Source organism: Drosophila sechellia, chromosome 2R (genome assembly GCF_004382195.2).
Source record: "Drosophila sechellia strain sech25 chromosome 2R, ASM438219v1, whole genome shotgun sequence".
Classification (NCBI taxonomy): domain Eukaryota; kingdom Metazoa; phylum Arthropoda; class Insecta; order Diptera; family Drosophilidae; genus Drosophila; species Drosophila sechellia.
In genome coordinates this window covers 6,992,644-7,006,020 of record NC_045950.1, presented here as the reverse complement: position 1 = coordinate 7,006,020, position 13,377 = coordinate 6,992,644, and the positions used below count along the sequence as shown (strand labels likewise).

Genomic DNA, 13,377 nt, shown 5'->3' with positions numbered 1-13,377 from the left:
GCCCATTCCCAAACGTTCCATTCCCATTGCCATTGTAAATCGCAGACAAAAACAATATAAAATTAAATTAAACCAACTAAAAGTGCTTTGTGTTGCTCAAAATGTGGAGTTAGGGCTGCCGTACACCAGTAGCCTGGTAATTAAGCCCGATTTAGCATTCACTGCCGCCAGCCGAGCGCTAATTGAGTGCCGTGACGAAAGTTCGATCGATTGTTGACCGAATTAAAAATAAGCCAAACATTTGCTAAACTACAGTGCTAACCGGAAGTTAAGGCCATGCTAAATAGGATCAAGCAACTGGAAAAGACTGCAACCAAAATCCGGCTATAGAATACAACCAATGTGGTGTGGGTGTGGCCAATAGCGCACACATGTGTTGGCGTAAGTATAAATAAATGCCAAAAGGTCAAGTCTGAAGGGAGTGTGTTATTGTTTGCAGGTTTATGAATATTGGCTGATACATGCTATAAGAAGGGAATCCCCACCAGACATGCGGCTGGACACTCAACTGACCAACGGAAAAGCAATAACTAGCAACTAGTAACTAGGGATACCACGTCAACTTCCATCGACTACGATTTAGCCATGTTCTCGGACGACACCGACGAGTTGGACACCATCGCCGATGTGATGGGTCTCCGGTCACAGGCGCGTCTCAATACGTTTCGCGAAATGTGGTACCACGTCTTTCTGTGGGCCCTGTTCTCCTCCATATTCATTCACACCTGCGCCGCCGTGGTGGCCTTCTTCACGCTCCGGAAACACAAGTTCGGACGATTCTTCTCGATCCTGATCCTGGTCATGGGGTTCCTTTCCCCGGCCTCGAGTGGCATCATAAGCAGTGCGGTCATCGCCTTTGTGCATCGCGCCTCCAGTTTGCCGATGTCCCCCATATACGCCATGATCTGGGGCCTAGGACAGACCATCGTCTCCGCCTGCCTGGGATTCACGCGGATTCTGGCCACGCTGTAGAGCACGGACTGATGTTTTTCATCATGGCCACCACTTACTTCATTCTCCTCATCGCGCCCAATCCAATGTTCACAGAGTTCCGACTTCCAAGCGGACATATTATCAATTCTTCAGGTGTGCAAACCACAATTAATTGAATTCATAGTTATGTGTATAGGAACATTGTGATTTTTAAATTATACCTTATACGATGAGAAAATAATGTAAAATACTTAGCTCTTAACTTAAAAACTAATTCTAATTGTACATACTTTAGGAAGCTAATATATGAGCAGATTCTAAAGCCAAGAACGTTTAGTTTCGTTTCCTAGATCAGAGTATTGGGATCCCTGGCAGTATACAATGTATACAGTTTGTTGCTGAGGACATTTCCAATGCGTCGCTCGGTGTGAAGAGGCTGTGGTCCATTGCATCGCTTGATCTTCAAATCGGCGAGACTTTGGATCGCCAGTGGATCGCTGGAAAAGTGATCGATCAGTTTCTTGGGACAGGGATACTGCGCTATTATGGACTCGGCCACTTCCAGCGTGACCATTGGCATTCGATTCAGATGCTGCTGCCAGAGACGTCCGTATCCATTTCCCTGATCCACACGGACGCACTGCTTCTTGTCGTTGGCCAGGTACTTCTTGAAGCCTCCCAATGTCTCGTTGCGTTGCTTCTTATAGGGGGCTTCGGCTATTGCTTTTGTATAGCGCTGCAGCAGGGCCACTAGATCCTGGCTTTCGGGTTGATTGAGCTGCTCCACGTGTAGCTCCTGGAGCAACTGCATCTCGATCAGAGCGTCCTGGCTGGCCGAGCTGCCATGCTTGCTGTGACGGAGCGTTGGCAGGGCAATGGTGTACTGGCAGTCCGGAAATGAGGCCTGCAAGCGCGGTCCCAGACAAACAAGGCTTTGATCCCTAACAGCTCTTTGGAAGCTGCTTTCGGATAGCCACTGGACCACTTGGTTTTCCGATTTCCAGGCGTCATCCAGGCCGGTGGGACTGCTGTCAAGAGCAATCGTCTGCTGGCCCACATTGCGTTCCCACAGGATGCAGTGGCTCACGGGCAAGCTCCTTATTTCATATTTCAAGCCCGTTGAATTCAATTGCTGCAATGCCTCCTGGCCCACGGGAAAGCCCAGAAATCCGGCATCTATGACCATCCGCACATATTTCATACATTCTCCGGGCTTGATACGCTTCTGTTGTTCGCGTAAAGCCTGTTTGTGCAGCTTGTCAGCTTTATTTGACATTGTGTACGAAAGTCCGCCAAATATTCTATACAAATATGTTTAGAGATGGAAGTGAATCGATAGCAATGGAATTCTAGCTACGGTTCGAGGCTTGACTATTCTGTTCATTTGGATTATTTAGCGCTTATTCTTTTTTAAGCCTGGTAACACATTGCAACGCACGCCACACGTGTTTTATTTTCTTCTTCTTTGACTACGGAAAAACAATTCGAAAACTGCAAAAATGTATTTAATGTACACAATTAACGAAAACGGCGATCGCGTTTACACCCTGAAGGTAAGTTGTCATCAAAACCTATATGTGTTACCCAGCAAAGATACAACTTGTTGCTCTTCTAGAAACGCACCGAGGATGGTCGTCCCACACTGTCTGCTCACCCAGCACGTTTTTCGCCGGAGGATAAGTACTCCCGCCAGAGACTGACCATCAAGAAGCGCTTTGGACTGCTCCTCACCCAGAAGCCGGAGCCCATTTACTAGGCCACAGTTTAGTTTTAATTAGTGTACACCTTTATTTACAAATAACAAGCTACGAAACAACAAAACTTGGCCTTTAAATGCGGCGCTTGAGGCCCGCCGTGTAATCGAATAACTCGGCATTCCGAAACTCGCCACGCATATCCAGGACATAGTACAGTGTCTTGCCCTTCACCTTAATGGGTAGCTGCACCCTTGCCATGTTCCGTGATTCCTCGGCGGAGACGCACTTCAATGGCACGGTCATAATGCGATTGCGGTTGAAGGGACCGTAGGTCACAAAGGAAACGCTCTGACCACCCTTTCTCAAGATAAGAAAACGCACCGATCGCAGGGTAAACATCCAGACAGCAAACAGTATGCCATATCCTAAAATGTTGGTTGAGTTTTATTTGCGGAGCGCCGAGAAAGTAGTTAAACACTCTTACCTATCAGAAAGCTACAGGCTGTGATGCCATTTCTGTACTTATTATCGCCCAGATTTATGCGCTGGAACCACTTCAGCTCCTCTCCGGGTTTTTCCACCACTGGAGCATCCTTAAGTGTCGTGAAAGCGAAGTGCGAGAGATATGTCCAGAAAACAAACTGACAGACCCCGAAAAAGTTAAGCATCTGGTAGAATCGGGGGTTCTCATACTTAAAAAGTATTATGTCCTTGGGGACACTGGTGTTCACATCGAAGGGGGCGGCTTGGGAGGAGAACCTCTTTATCGTGGAACTGACCGGCGTTTTAGTTACAATGGCCGGAGCTGCCAGTCTGAAACTCTGGAGGCTAAGGCGCTTAATGGAGTTGACGCCCTGCCGCAGGGCGAAATTCAGCAAATTGCTCATCTTAATTGAATACTTCCCGCATTTGTTATTATAAAACAAATTAACCTATAATCTACAGATGTTTTTATTTTGTTCCGCTGGCTATTGGTTCACTAGCTCCGGAACTGGAGCTAGTACAACAAAGCGGAATTCAGGGCTGGCACATGCTGACTCCGTTCACTAGTTCACCCATTGGAGCAATTAACGAAAAGAACACGATTTTTGCAATGTTCACAGCTGTATTTAATAAAAACTTAACATTACTTAAGCGGGCCTAACATATTTGTCTATAGAATTCAGTTTAAAGCAAGATAAGGGACAGTGGTGATCACGTTGTAGTTCCAACTGGCAACTTAATAGTTCTGCTCCCATGAATCAAAAATTCAGCTATGCAGCCCTAGTAATAACATTAGATTTTGTTTGGTTCCAAACTAGGGATGTACACGTGCCTATACAGCATGACGTTTTTTATTTTGTATAAAAATACAATACAAATGGAGATTTACCACAGCTATTAAATATACATCCTTTTATACTATCACTATCGTAATGATTAAGTACCTAGTTTACGTTATATTTAGCAAAATATCCGTTCATCAATGTTAAGAGTAAAGAAAAAGACGCATAAAAATGCAATGTTGAATATAAGATAAAATAAGGTTTACCAAAATCCAACCTAAATAAATCCAAAAATAATAAGTACTGTCAGAAACGTAATAAAACCATCAAAAAATCTCTTCACGATGCATAGCATTAATCGGCATCCGGAATCACGCGCCAATCTCTATTGCAAGTGCCGCTAGCTTGCAATCTGGGCGCTGCTCTTCGGAACCAGTTGTGCATAGACTAGTTCTTTTCGGCACTTTCTGTTGTTGTCCGAATTTAGTCTGTGTTTCACTCTTCGTCGCTTAAGGGCATAAGAAGCGGAGTTGCTTGCGAATTGTAAACAAATCGCGGAAAAGCTGTCAAATTCATTCAAATCATTGACATTTGATAGTAGCCGATGAACCACAAGTTATATTTCAATAGTTTTCGCTACTAGATAAGTTAATAAACGAGTTTATCGAGTCGTAGAAGGGTAAGTGCAGTTTTTTTTTTATTCATTTTATGTTATATTTATAATTTTATGTAAATACCCTGCAATATTATGATCCAATCGAATGGTTCACTTGGAGTTTGGGTTTGTTTACGGGTTTTTGAAAGTTTTTTTTTTTATTTGGGCTGGGTATGGGCACCATACGCCAGATATGGTACGAATCTCTTTAAAGACATTTGTGTTTTCAGGGTTGTCAAGTGACCGCGATTTGCAAATCAGGCGAAATCTGCTATATATCTAGATTTGTTACTATGCTATATTTTAGACTAGACTACTGACATATAGGCGACACAATCTACCGCAATGCCATAGCAATGGGACAAAAAATGACCTGCCGGTGGCAACCCTGCCCGACAGCATGGTCTCAATTATACATTTAAAGACATTTGTTTTGCGCTTAATCGGGCACAACGCGTTTTATATTATATTCATGATAAACATCACGCATACCTGGCAACCCTGAAAACATAAAATTGTACAATAGGTGAATAAAAACGCTGCCCGTTTTGCTTTTGCTTCTGCTTGCAACCTGCTCGTTTTAGGTTTTTCGGAGTTTTGTCTTTATCGAAAGTCTGATACCAGAAACGTGCAGAGGGCGCAGAGCGGATTTAAAAAATGTCCTTGCTTTCGTAGAACATGCAAAAACTTGGATGTTTTTCGACCTAACCTCACTCTGCATCAAAATCGATACGTAACCTAAAAAGAATGTAAATGCGTTGCAAAATCGCACACATACACGTTCTGATATACATACACGCTCACACCGGTGTGCCGTTGCTACAACGAACTTAACTGGTGTGTGTGTGGGTGTTAGAGCGGGACAGCTATAATAGACATAGAGCCCAACAAGGGCTTAAATACAAGACCGAACTTTAAAGGCGATAAATTGGCCCATAGATACTTTTAGTTGCAAAAATACGACACCTAAACATGTTTGCTATCTACATTTGTGTGTATAAGCAACGGTTTTAATGGACCTAAGCATCTTGAAATAAAATATTGCCATCGGAGCAAGTCGAAATGCCATGATCCAATGTCAATAGCTCCTAGGATCAATTCCTTTAATATAGCCAAAATCGCCGGTTTTAGCATTTCATCCACAAAAACAACGACTTTACGCCTCGATTTTTGTTTGCCCGGTGTTGTAGTTGTTGCTTTCGGCCTGCTGCTGTATCTTTGTCGTGCTCTGTTCGGCGCTACGCGAACTTTATTCAATTCCTACATACAGGCAAATATATATAGCCACGTGCATATATAAATTTGGCCTCTTGCTCTCTCTTGCAATTACTCTCCGGCCGCTCTCTCTTCATCCCGCTCACTCCGCAACTTTCTACAAAACCGGTATCCTGGCAAGGTCCTAAGTTCGTTTCGAAAAGACCAGAAGGACGGACGGACTCTAGGTTCTAAGTTTTGAAATTTGGAAAGTTACTTTTTTTGACAGGGTTACATTCTGTTACATTTTTGCTTCAGCCTTCGCTAATTCCACATACTCTATGCATTCGGCCTCCATCTACATCTACTACAAGTCATCTATTTTATTTACTAACTCTGGTTGGAGCTGTGTGTAGTTGCACTAAGAAATAGATATTCCATAATGTTCTTTACTTATAATGCTCCCCCTTTAATTGTAAACATATAGTCGTCCCGCTCTAACTGCCTGTTTCCTCATCTCACCCTGCCGCTCGCGACCAACAAAACGCGTTCTATTTGCGTTATTATTAAACGCTTTGCTTTTTCGTTGTTATCAAACAATGTTTTTTGATTCAATGAGGATCCCTTCTCACCTCATTTCGATTTTTATACCATCCCCAATTGTTTTTATTTTTTAATTTTATGGAGAAACTGCCATACCAAAAGAGACTGCCAACTTGTCATAGAGCACAATAACAATGACGACTTTAGCTTTGCCCAATTTTTCGCGAAAGTTAAAGTTTAAGATGTGAATGTGGTTTCCTTAAACTCCGGGTAGAATTACATTATCGAATCTTATCATATCATCCCGAGACACGCCCTCCCGGCGACTATCTCCCCCTTGCTTACCCGTACGCCCCTGCCGCTTTTACCGCTCTCAGCTGTTTACTCTCTCGCTCTCATTTTCGTTCGTCGAGAGCTGGTTTGGCGTTCACCTCGTTCATTTTTGCACTAAACGCGGCGAGATGTTGAAGTCATTTTTATTTCTTTGAGTGTAGCCAAATCAAGATAAATGGTAAACAGGGTATCAGGAAGTTTGAACGTGTAAGTTACTCAACTCAATATAACTATTACATGTGCAGTTACGATATCACGTAAAAACCCAACAAACTCAACATAACCTCACTTTCGATAGAGAAAACTATTATATGCAGGTCTGTGTCACTTTAGACTCTAAAATTTTGAGCATAGATTAATTAACTGCTTCCTAGTTAATTTGCTCTTTCTCCCCTTATTCGCATTTTTCGTCACACACTTTTTTCCCTTGCACGAATATTTATCGTCGCTTTGCTTTGTCTTTTCGCTACAATCGTGTAGTTATTGTTGCGTTCGGAAAGCGACGAACGCCTAAGACTACTAACAACAAGAAATATCACAACGGAGTAGATACACACCGAACCGAACCCAAAAAAAGAAAAAAAAAATTAAAAATGTTGGTCTTGAGTTATGATGTTCCTTTCATCCTTTGACTATGGAACATCCATACTCAAAGATTACATTGCAGTTAGTACTTCGTATATTTTAGAGTTAGAAGGGACTTCAAAATGAATTCGGGGAAGTGGTTTATTTTATTAAGACTCCGCCAAACCTCATAAACCGCTTTCCCGAATTAATTTTGAAGTCCTTTCTAACTCTAAAATATACGAAGCACTTACTGAAATGTTATCTTTGAGTATGGATGTTTCATAGTCAAAGGATGATAAGAACATCATAAGTCAAGACCAACATTCTCAAGTTATTGCATTAGCATTTTGATTAGCAAAAATGGTGAACTAAGCTTTTCGGGAGCTTTCTTTTAAAAGCTATTTTAAATAAATTTTTTAAGGAGATTAAATTTGTTTTTTTAAAAAATGGGACGGGAGCAGGTTTGTGACAGGGTTGGGATATGACAAAGTTGTCAACATACGTCGTGAACTATAATATAGATATACTTTCAGCCATCCAATGACGATTAAGTAAATCGACAAAAACAGTCAAAATGATGGGAGTAAGCCAGAACATGGAACTGAAGGAACTCTCTACAGAGGAAGCTTTGATGCGAACCCTATCCTCAGAGCTCGGCAATGAAGTGGAACCTCACTCCACCCCTGGTAAGTGCCACTTAGTTATTTGGATAAGTCCATTTGGGATATATCGATATCTGAATTACAGCCATTCTCAATGAATCCAGTCGAACGTCTGTGGATGAAGTGGATCTTTGTGATCTAACCAATGGCGTCGATAGCTCCGATAACGTCAAAGTTATTGACAAACCAAAAAAGATATCGGACCGAGAGCGTAATCCAGGTAGCGATTTGGACGCTCTTCTGGACAAGATTAGCTCTATTGTGGATTGTAGTCCCAAAAATTCCGATGATATTGATTTACTCGATAGAGGCGAGGAATGCGACTCTGTGTCGGCGAAGAAGAGAACAGCTGGTGATACGGACAAAAATCTAAAAGAGCAAAAAGAAAAACCAGAAGAAGAAGAACAAGGTGAAGATGTGCTTAGTTCTCTAGAAGGAGCAGAGTGCATCGATCCTGATTCTGAGTTAAAGACTGAGGAGAAATTAGAAGAAAATGAAGAACACGCTTCAGCCAAAGAATCCACACAGAAAACCGAAGATTTAGCTGATTCAGATGAAATATTAAAGTCAAAGGAAGAAGATGAAGTCGCAGCCCATACTGCGGAAAACATTGAAAAAGACGGTAAAAATACATCAACAGAAGATGTGTTTATGTATGCTTTAGACTGTATTTCGAGTGCCGAGTCCTCTCAGGACTCCAAGAAGGTAAAGCCAAGCAAAAAACTAAACACGGAAGATAACTCTTCTGCCAATGACTTAGAAGATATTTCATCTGATGACGATGATATAATTAAGGAAAATGAAAAACCCAACACTGAGGTTATAGATTTAGATTCGTCGAGTGAATGTGTGCCTTGCGAAACGGAATCGGAGGTCGAGGAAATTGCAGCTAACACAGAAGATACCGAAGTCGTTACTCACGGTAAGGTTTCTGCGAAGAAATCATTGAATTTGCAAAGTATTATCTCAGAAAAGTCCGCGAGTGCGGCCGAATATGAGCCTGTCAAAGCTGATGAACATTTAACAGAAGGTGACGATCCCATGTTAGTTGGAGACGAGGTAACCGAAAAGTCGAAAGAGTCTATCCCAATCCAGAGCGAAGAGTCAATGGAAATCGATGAACCGGATGAATCCAAGGAATCCGAGGAAGAAGGGCAAAAGGAAAAAGAAGAGCCTGGTTACTGCAAGAAAGCAAAAGATTCAGAAGAGGCGAAGGAAAAAGAAAAGCCGGAGATGAAAACCATACAAGCTTCGAAAAGAGCAGAGATACTGGGAGACACCAAGGGAAAGGAAGATCCAAACCCATCCCAGGATGTGGAAGATGTTAAGGACACAGAAGAGCCAGAAAATAAAAAGGAAATAGAACAGACTGGAGAGCTTGAGGAACCTGTGGTGATCGAAGGTGAAGAAACAGAAGATCCCAAAAAGAAAGTCCAAAAGGAATTTGATGCTCGAACTCAAGCCCAAGAAGAAAAGAAGGCTGCAGAGGATGAACCAGAAGGCGACAAGGAACCCACGACAAATGGAGTATGCGAAATTTCTACTGATGGAAATTTAAAGCATTTAGAAAGCAAGGAATCAACGGCTGTTGAAGAGGAGACCAAAGAGACGGAGTCCGATGACGAAGTTATATTCTTTGAACCCCTAGAGAAGACCGAAAATGTGGGCACCACAGCCAATCCAACGAACGAAAATTCTGTGAAACCACAAGCTAAGGATGACGAAGTTGTTCTCGTCTCCGAGGATGAGGATGAAACACCGCAGAATAAGATACCGGAAAAGGAAGTTCAAACTACCCAAAAGGAAACAGCTTTAAAAGAACTTTCCAATGAGTCCACTACAGAATCAGGTGAAGCTAAGGACCTACAAATAGACAACTCCGACAATGCGTGCGATCAGTTTGAGAAACTGAAGACCCATGATGTGGTAAAGCAAACTGCCACAGAAGATGGGAACAGTAATTCCAGCAATCTATTGCGACCCGCCGAGTACACGGAAGACTCGGCTCCAAAACGGCTGCGTCTCAGTACCGATGAAAAAAATGAATTCGAAATGGAGACGAATCAAGATGCATCACCAAAACTCAGCAGAGCAAAGGATGGTTTAAAGGATGTAACCAAGCGGAGCCATGAACATCTGGACAGCAGCCCTCAGGAGGAAATACCCAATAAGAAAGCTAGGACTGAAGACTCCGACTCAAATAGCTCCCACGAAGGCACGCTACAGATTGATATGGGTGGACAGGATGACAAAGAAGAATCCCCCAAAAAAGAAGTCCAAAAAAAACTCGACTTCGACCTTAACCCCGTTCCAGAAATTAAACAGAATGTTAAGCCTCTGCGCTTGGAATTCTTTAAGACCTTCCGACGTAGTTTCGACACAATGACCCGTGACGACCTGGAGGAGCTGGTGCTGCAGAAGGTCGTCGAGGCGATGATGGTTAAAAGTGATTTCGCAGAAATACGTATGCAGCTGGAAAAATGCGAGAGCACTCTCGTCAATTATCGACGCAAGATTGCCGAGGTGTCGAAGCAATTCCTGGATTTGGAGACGGTGCACAAGCGTGTGCTTAAGGACTTGGAGGCTAAGAACTCTCATTTTACCGCTCCTGTGCGGATAACACGAGCTGTTGGTCTTCAGGTGGGCATTCCGTTCAAGGCCATAAAGCCCACCGTCGCCGCTCCAGAGCCAACGCATGCTGCTGGCAGCGTGTTGGCTCCGCCCAGCGGAACGCCACCCAAGGCCAGCACCTCCCCGACGCGTGCGTCCGTGCGACCAAGACCTCCTCCGCCTCCCTTTGGACCACCCACATCCTCATCGGAAACGGTTGCGGGCGTCAGTGTCTCTCAGAATTCCAATCCCCAACAGCAGCAGCCAGCAGCACGGTCATCTCCATCCTTGGCCACGGCTAGTGTCACGCCACCTGTGCGCCGGGGCTGCTTGCAGAAGGTCACGCCTCATCGACCGGTACCTACTAACTTACAGCCCGGGCCAATGCTCACGAATCAGACCAGCGTCCAACGTCTGCAGCCCCCACCGCCTATAGCTCAAAGGACAATGCACGCCTCCAAGCATACGGGAACACCTGGCTCCACGACTTCAGCGGTGGCCAATGCGATTAATAAAAGCGTCATGCGTGGCCGGATGTCAGCAGCCGCTTTCTTGGCGCAAAGACAACAGCAGCAACAACAACTGCAACAACAACAGGCGCAGCAACAGTTCATACTGTGAGTATAATCCTAATCGTCCTCTTCGATTAAAAGCGAATTCCACGCTTGTGCAGAAGTTTACAACTAGCAATTTATTATGAATCGTTTCAGACCCAATTAGGTAAATAGACTCATAGATAATAGCGAATTTTTATACCCTTTACTTGTAGAGTTAAAAGGTATACTAGAAAACTTCCATATTTATGCCAGAAAAAATCAAAAAAATTAAACGTTCACACTTCGACTAGCTGAGTAACGCGTATCTGATACTCGGGGAACTCTTTTTTCTTAACATTCCAGTATATTGTATTGCTAATGAATCTTTAGGCATAACTCGTTGGGGTAATAACCCAAATAGGTAAATACAATGCGTTACCGGTATATAAATATTCTTGTCAAATCAATTTTTGTATGTCCGTCCGTATAATCGCCGAGATATCAAATTCCTCATGTCATATTCACATTACTAACTTACAATTGTTTCATATTGCAGACCTCGACCTAGTTCCGGTCCCACGCCAGGTGCGAGTCCTGCCAAGCAGGTGCCGAAGTGCACAACTAAAGTGCGCGCCCAGCAGCCACCGCTTTCGGGGGCCACGGTCTCGGTGCCAATCTCATCCAGCAGCAGTGGGTCGGGATCTGGCAGCTATGGACAGCAGCAGGAGCCCAGCTTGACGCCGGCCAAGCCCAAGGAGAAGGCAGTCATTGACCTCACAGATGAGGATGATGCAGCGGCTGCGGCGGCGGCAAGGGCTGCCCAAGCACAAATCGAGGCTAACGCTCGTTTGCGTCAGGCATCCAATGCGGCGATTAAGCGGAATGCTCAGACTGCAGCAGCGATAAGAGGAGGACGTGGAGGCGGAAATGTGGTGCGAGCTTCTCCAATGCAATTGGCTCGCGTAAATGCTCGACAGTTAGTCCATAATAATGGAGGAGGTGAGTTGGAAAATCATTATATTCAAAATATTCAGCGTACTTATTTCCAAACGTATCCAAAGGTCAGCGAAGTTCCTTGGGCTCAAACGTAACTATGCAGATACGTTCGGAGAACACCCCGCCTCCAGCATCTCGTTTAAGATACTCACATCCTGCACCACTGCCCACGTCACCTCCCCAGCCCTTCAATCCAGCCTGGAAGGTGCCTCCTTCGCGACCCGTTATCCGGATTAGTCTCCTTGAGACTGGTATCGTTATATCCTGGACTCTGGAGGATTCGAGCCCGCGGTTCGCAGAGTGCGTAATGTACCAGATCTATGCATACCAGGAGACGATTCACGAGCCCAGCACGGATAGCTGGCGGCATGTAGGCGATGTCAGCGCTATGTTGCTGCCCATGGCCGTGACTTTAAATCAGTTCCAGGAGAACCAGAGGTATTTCTTTGCTGTGCGGGGCGTTGATAGCCACGAACGATTCGGGCCGTTCAGTGTTCCCAAGACCTGGTCGTAGACGGATTGGTCTGTTCTCTTCCTTAGGTGTAGATTCTAGTTTTAGTAGGCGATATGTAATTTATTTTTGTCCTTGGTAATCCGTTCTCGAAACTAGCCGAAATGATCAGTTTACGCCTAAGTTATACAGAGATTTTTGAAGAATTTTTAAGAAGTAATAAACAAGTTATGCCAAGCAGCCAATCCTCTGCAGCCAGTAAAGAACAAAAGAAAACATTGTATTTTATTCTCAATAGGTTATTTAACATAAATAAGTTCAAAACTTACATGAAATAATACACAAGATTGAATAAATATCAAATGAGAATGGCGTTTATCTTATATTACATTTTGTGTGTGGGCGCCCTTTTTATTTCTGTGACTAACATGACTTTTACTATTTTTAAACAGTTGTTGTATTTTATTTAAAGCCCATGAACGGAATTAGTTTTAGTAAAAGTTCATCATTCTTGAGTTTGTTGAACTAATGGATGGATTCCGATTAATGTTAATTCATCTACAATATGTAGTAACAATTATAATACGGTGCAAAAGCATTTCTAGCCTCAGAATCGATTGCTTATCTAATTAACAAGTTAATTGACGAAGCACCTGATGTTTGATATTGGCAAATATTGAGCATATAGTCACTAATTGGTGCTCAAGTAAAATGGGCCTGAGGTGTTGGAATAAGTCGTGCCAGGACACAATGCATGCGATAGTTTTCGGGTTTAAGGACGATGGGACATAAAATATGGATACACTCCCATTTAGGTGAGTGTGCCAGCCAATTTGGAGGTCACAACAACAACCGTCCCAATGCTCAATGAGAAGGTACAGTCGAGCTTGTGTATGTCAAACTTATGCCATGTATGAAAATTGGTATTATTATAA

At 43.5% G+C, this 13,377-nt stretch overlaps 5 protein-coding genes across 6 annotated transcripts; 3 read left to right on the top strand and 2 right to left on the bottom strand.

Annotated features, from left to right (window-relative positions):
• On the top strand, positions 1 to 1,263 carry LOC6608561 (transmembrane protein 170A). The gene is made up of 2 exons (XM_002033259.2): positions 1 to 381; positions 440 to 1,263. Exon 2 carries the CDS (start codon positions 586 to 588, stop codon positions 970 to 972), a length of 387 nt encoding a protein of 128 aa, XP_002033295.1. The 5' UTR covers positions 1 to 381; positions 440 to 585; the 3' UTR covers positions 973 to 1,263.
• LOC6608560 (crossover junction endonuclease EME1) lies at positions 1,118 to 2,259 on the bottom strand. The gene has a single exon (XM_002033258.2). It carries the CDS (start codon positions 2,207 to 2,209, stop codon positions 1,280 to 1,282), a length of 930 nt encoding a protein of 309 aa, XP_002033294.1. The 5' UTR covers positions 2,210 to 2,259; the 3' UTR covers positions 1,118 to 1,279.
• A 98-nt stretch (positions 2,260 to 2,357) lies between these two features.
• On the top strand, positions 2,358 to 2,754 carry LOC6608559 (H/ACA ribonucleoprotein complex subunit 3). Its single transcript, XM_002033257.2, has 2 exons — positions 2,358 to 2,486; positions 2,549 to 2,754. The coding sequence occupies exons 1-2, from the start codon at positions 2,433 to 2,435 to the stop codon at positions 2,687 to 2,689; spliced, it is 195 nt and encodes a 64-aa protein (XP_002033293.1). The 5' UTR covers positions 2,358 to 2,432; the 3' UTR covers positions 2,690 to 2,754.
• LOC6608558 (transmembrane protein 223) lies at positions 2,697 to 3,607 on the bottom strand. The gene is made up of 2 exons (XM_002033256.2): positions 3,115 to 3,607; positions 2,697 to 3,055 (listed from the first exon to the last, which is right to left on the bottom strand). The coding sequence occupies exons 1-2, from the start codon at positions 3,515 to 3,517 to the stop codon at positions 2,763 to 2,765; spliced, it is 696 nt and encodes a 231-aa protein (XP_002033292.1). The 5' UTR covers positions 3,518 to 3,607; the 3' UTR covers positions 2,697 to 2,762.
• Positions 3,608 to 4,376: 769 nt separating this feature from the next.
• LOC6608557 (activating transcription factor 7-interacting protein 1) lies at positions 4,377 to 12,815 on the top strand. 2 transcript variants are annotated; one of them, XM_002033255.2, is made up of 5 exons: positions 4,377 to 4,574; positions 7,721 to 7,873; positions 7,935 to 11,076; positions 11,552 to 11,994; positions 12,057 to 12,815. In XM_002033255.2, the coding sequence occupies exons 2-5, from the start codon at positions 7,762 to 7,764 to the stop codon at positions 12,503 to 12,505; spliced, it is 4,146 nt and encodes a 1,381-aa protein (XP_002033291.1). In that variant the 5' UTR covers positions 4,377 to 4,574; positions 7,721 to 7,761; the 3' UTR covers positions 12,506 to 12,815. The 2 variants fall into 2 exon arrangements, with proteins under 2 accessions (XP_002033291.1, XP_032571031.1); XM_032715140.1 differs by lacking the exon at positions 4,377 to 4,574 and adding an exon at positions 6,738 to 6,827.
• The last annotated feature ends 562 nt before the right edge of the window (positions 12,816 to 13,377 follow it).

What these genes read in the sequence shown, in the direction of transcription:
- LOC6608561 (XM_002033259.2), top strand. Translation starts at nt 586, where the DNA reads ATGTTCTCGGACGACACCGACGAGTTGGACACCATCGCCGATGTGATG.
- LOC6608560 (XM_002033258.2), bottom strand. Translation starts at nt 2,209, where the DNA reads ATGTCAAATAAAGCTGACAAGCTGCACAAACAGGCTTTACGCGAACAA.
- LOC6608559 (XM_002033257.2), top strand. Translation starts at nt 2,433, where the DNA reads ATGTATTTAATGTACACAATTAACGAAAACGGCGATCGCGTTTACACC. An exon ending in ATCGCGTTTACACCCTGAAG is followed by an intron (nt 2,487 to 2,548) that starts GTAAGTTGTCAT and finishes TTGCTCTTCTAG; the next exon opens with AAACGCACCGAGGATGGTCG.
- LOC6608558 (XM_002033256.2), bottom strand. Translation starts at nt 3,517, where the DNA reads ATGAGCAATTTGCTGAATTTCGCCCTGCGGCAGGGCGTCAACTCCATT. An exon ending in AGCCTGTAGCTTTCTGATAG is followed by an intron (nt 3,056 to 3,114) that starts GTAAGAGTGTTT and finishes CCAACATTTTAG; the next exon opens with GATATGGCATACTGTTTGCT.
- LOC6608557 (XM_002033255.2), top strand. Translation starts at nt 7,762, where the DNA reads ATGATGGGAGTAAGCCAGAACATGGAACTGAAGGAACTCTCTACAGAG. An exon ending in GCGCAGCAACAGTTCATACT is followed by an intron (nt 11,077 to 11,551) that starts GTGAGTATAATC and finishes TTCATATTGCAG; the next exon opens with ACCTCGACCTAGTTCCGGTC. An exon ending in AGTCCATAATAATGGAGGAG is followed by an intron (nt 11,995 to 12,056) that starts GTGAGTTGGAAA and finishes ACGTATCCAAAG; the next exon opens with GTCAGCGAAGTTCCTTGGGC.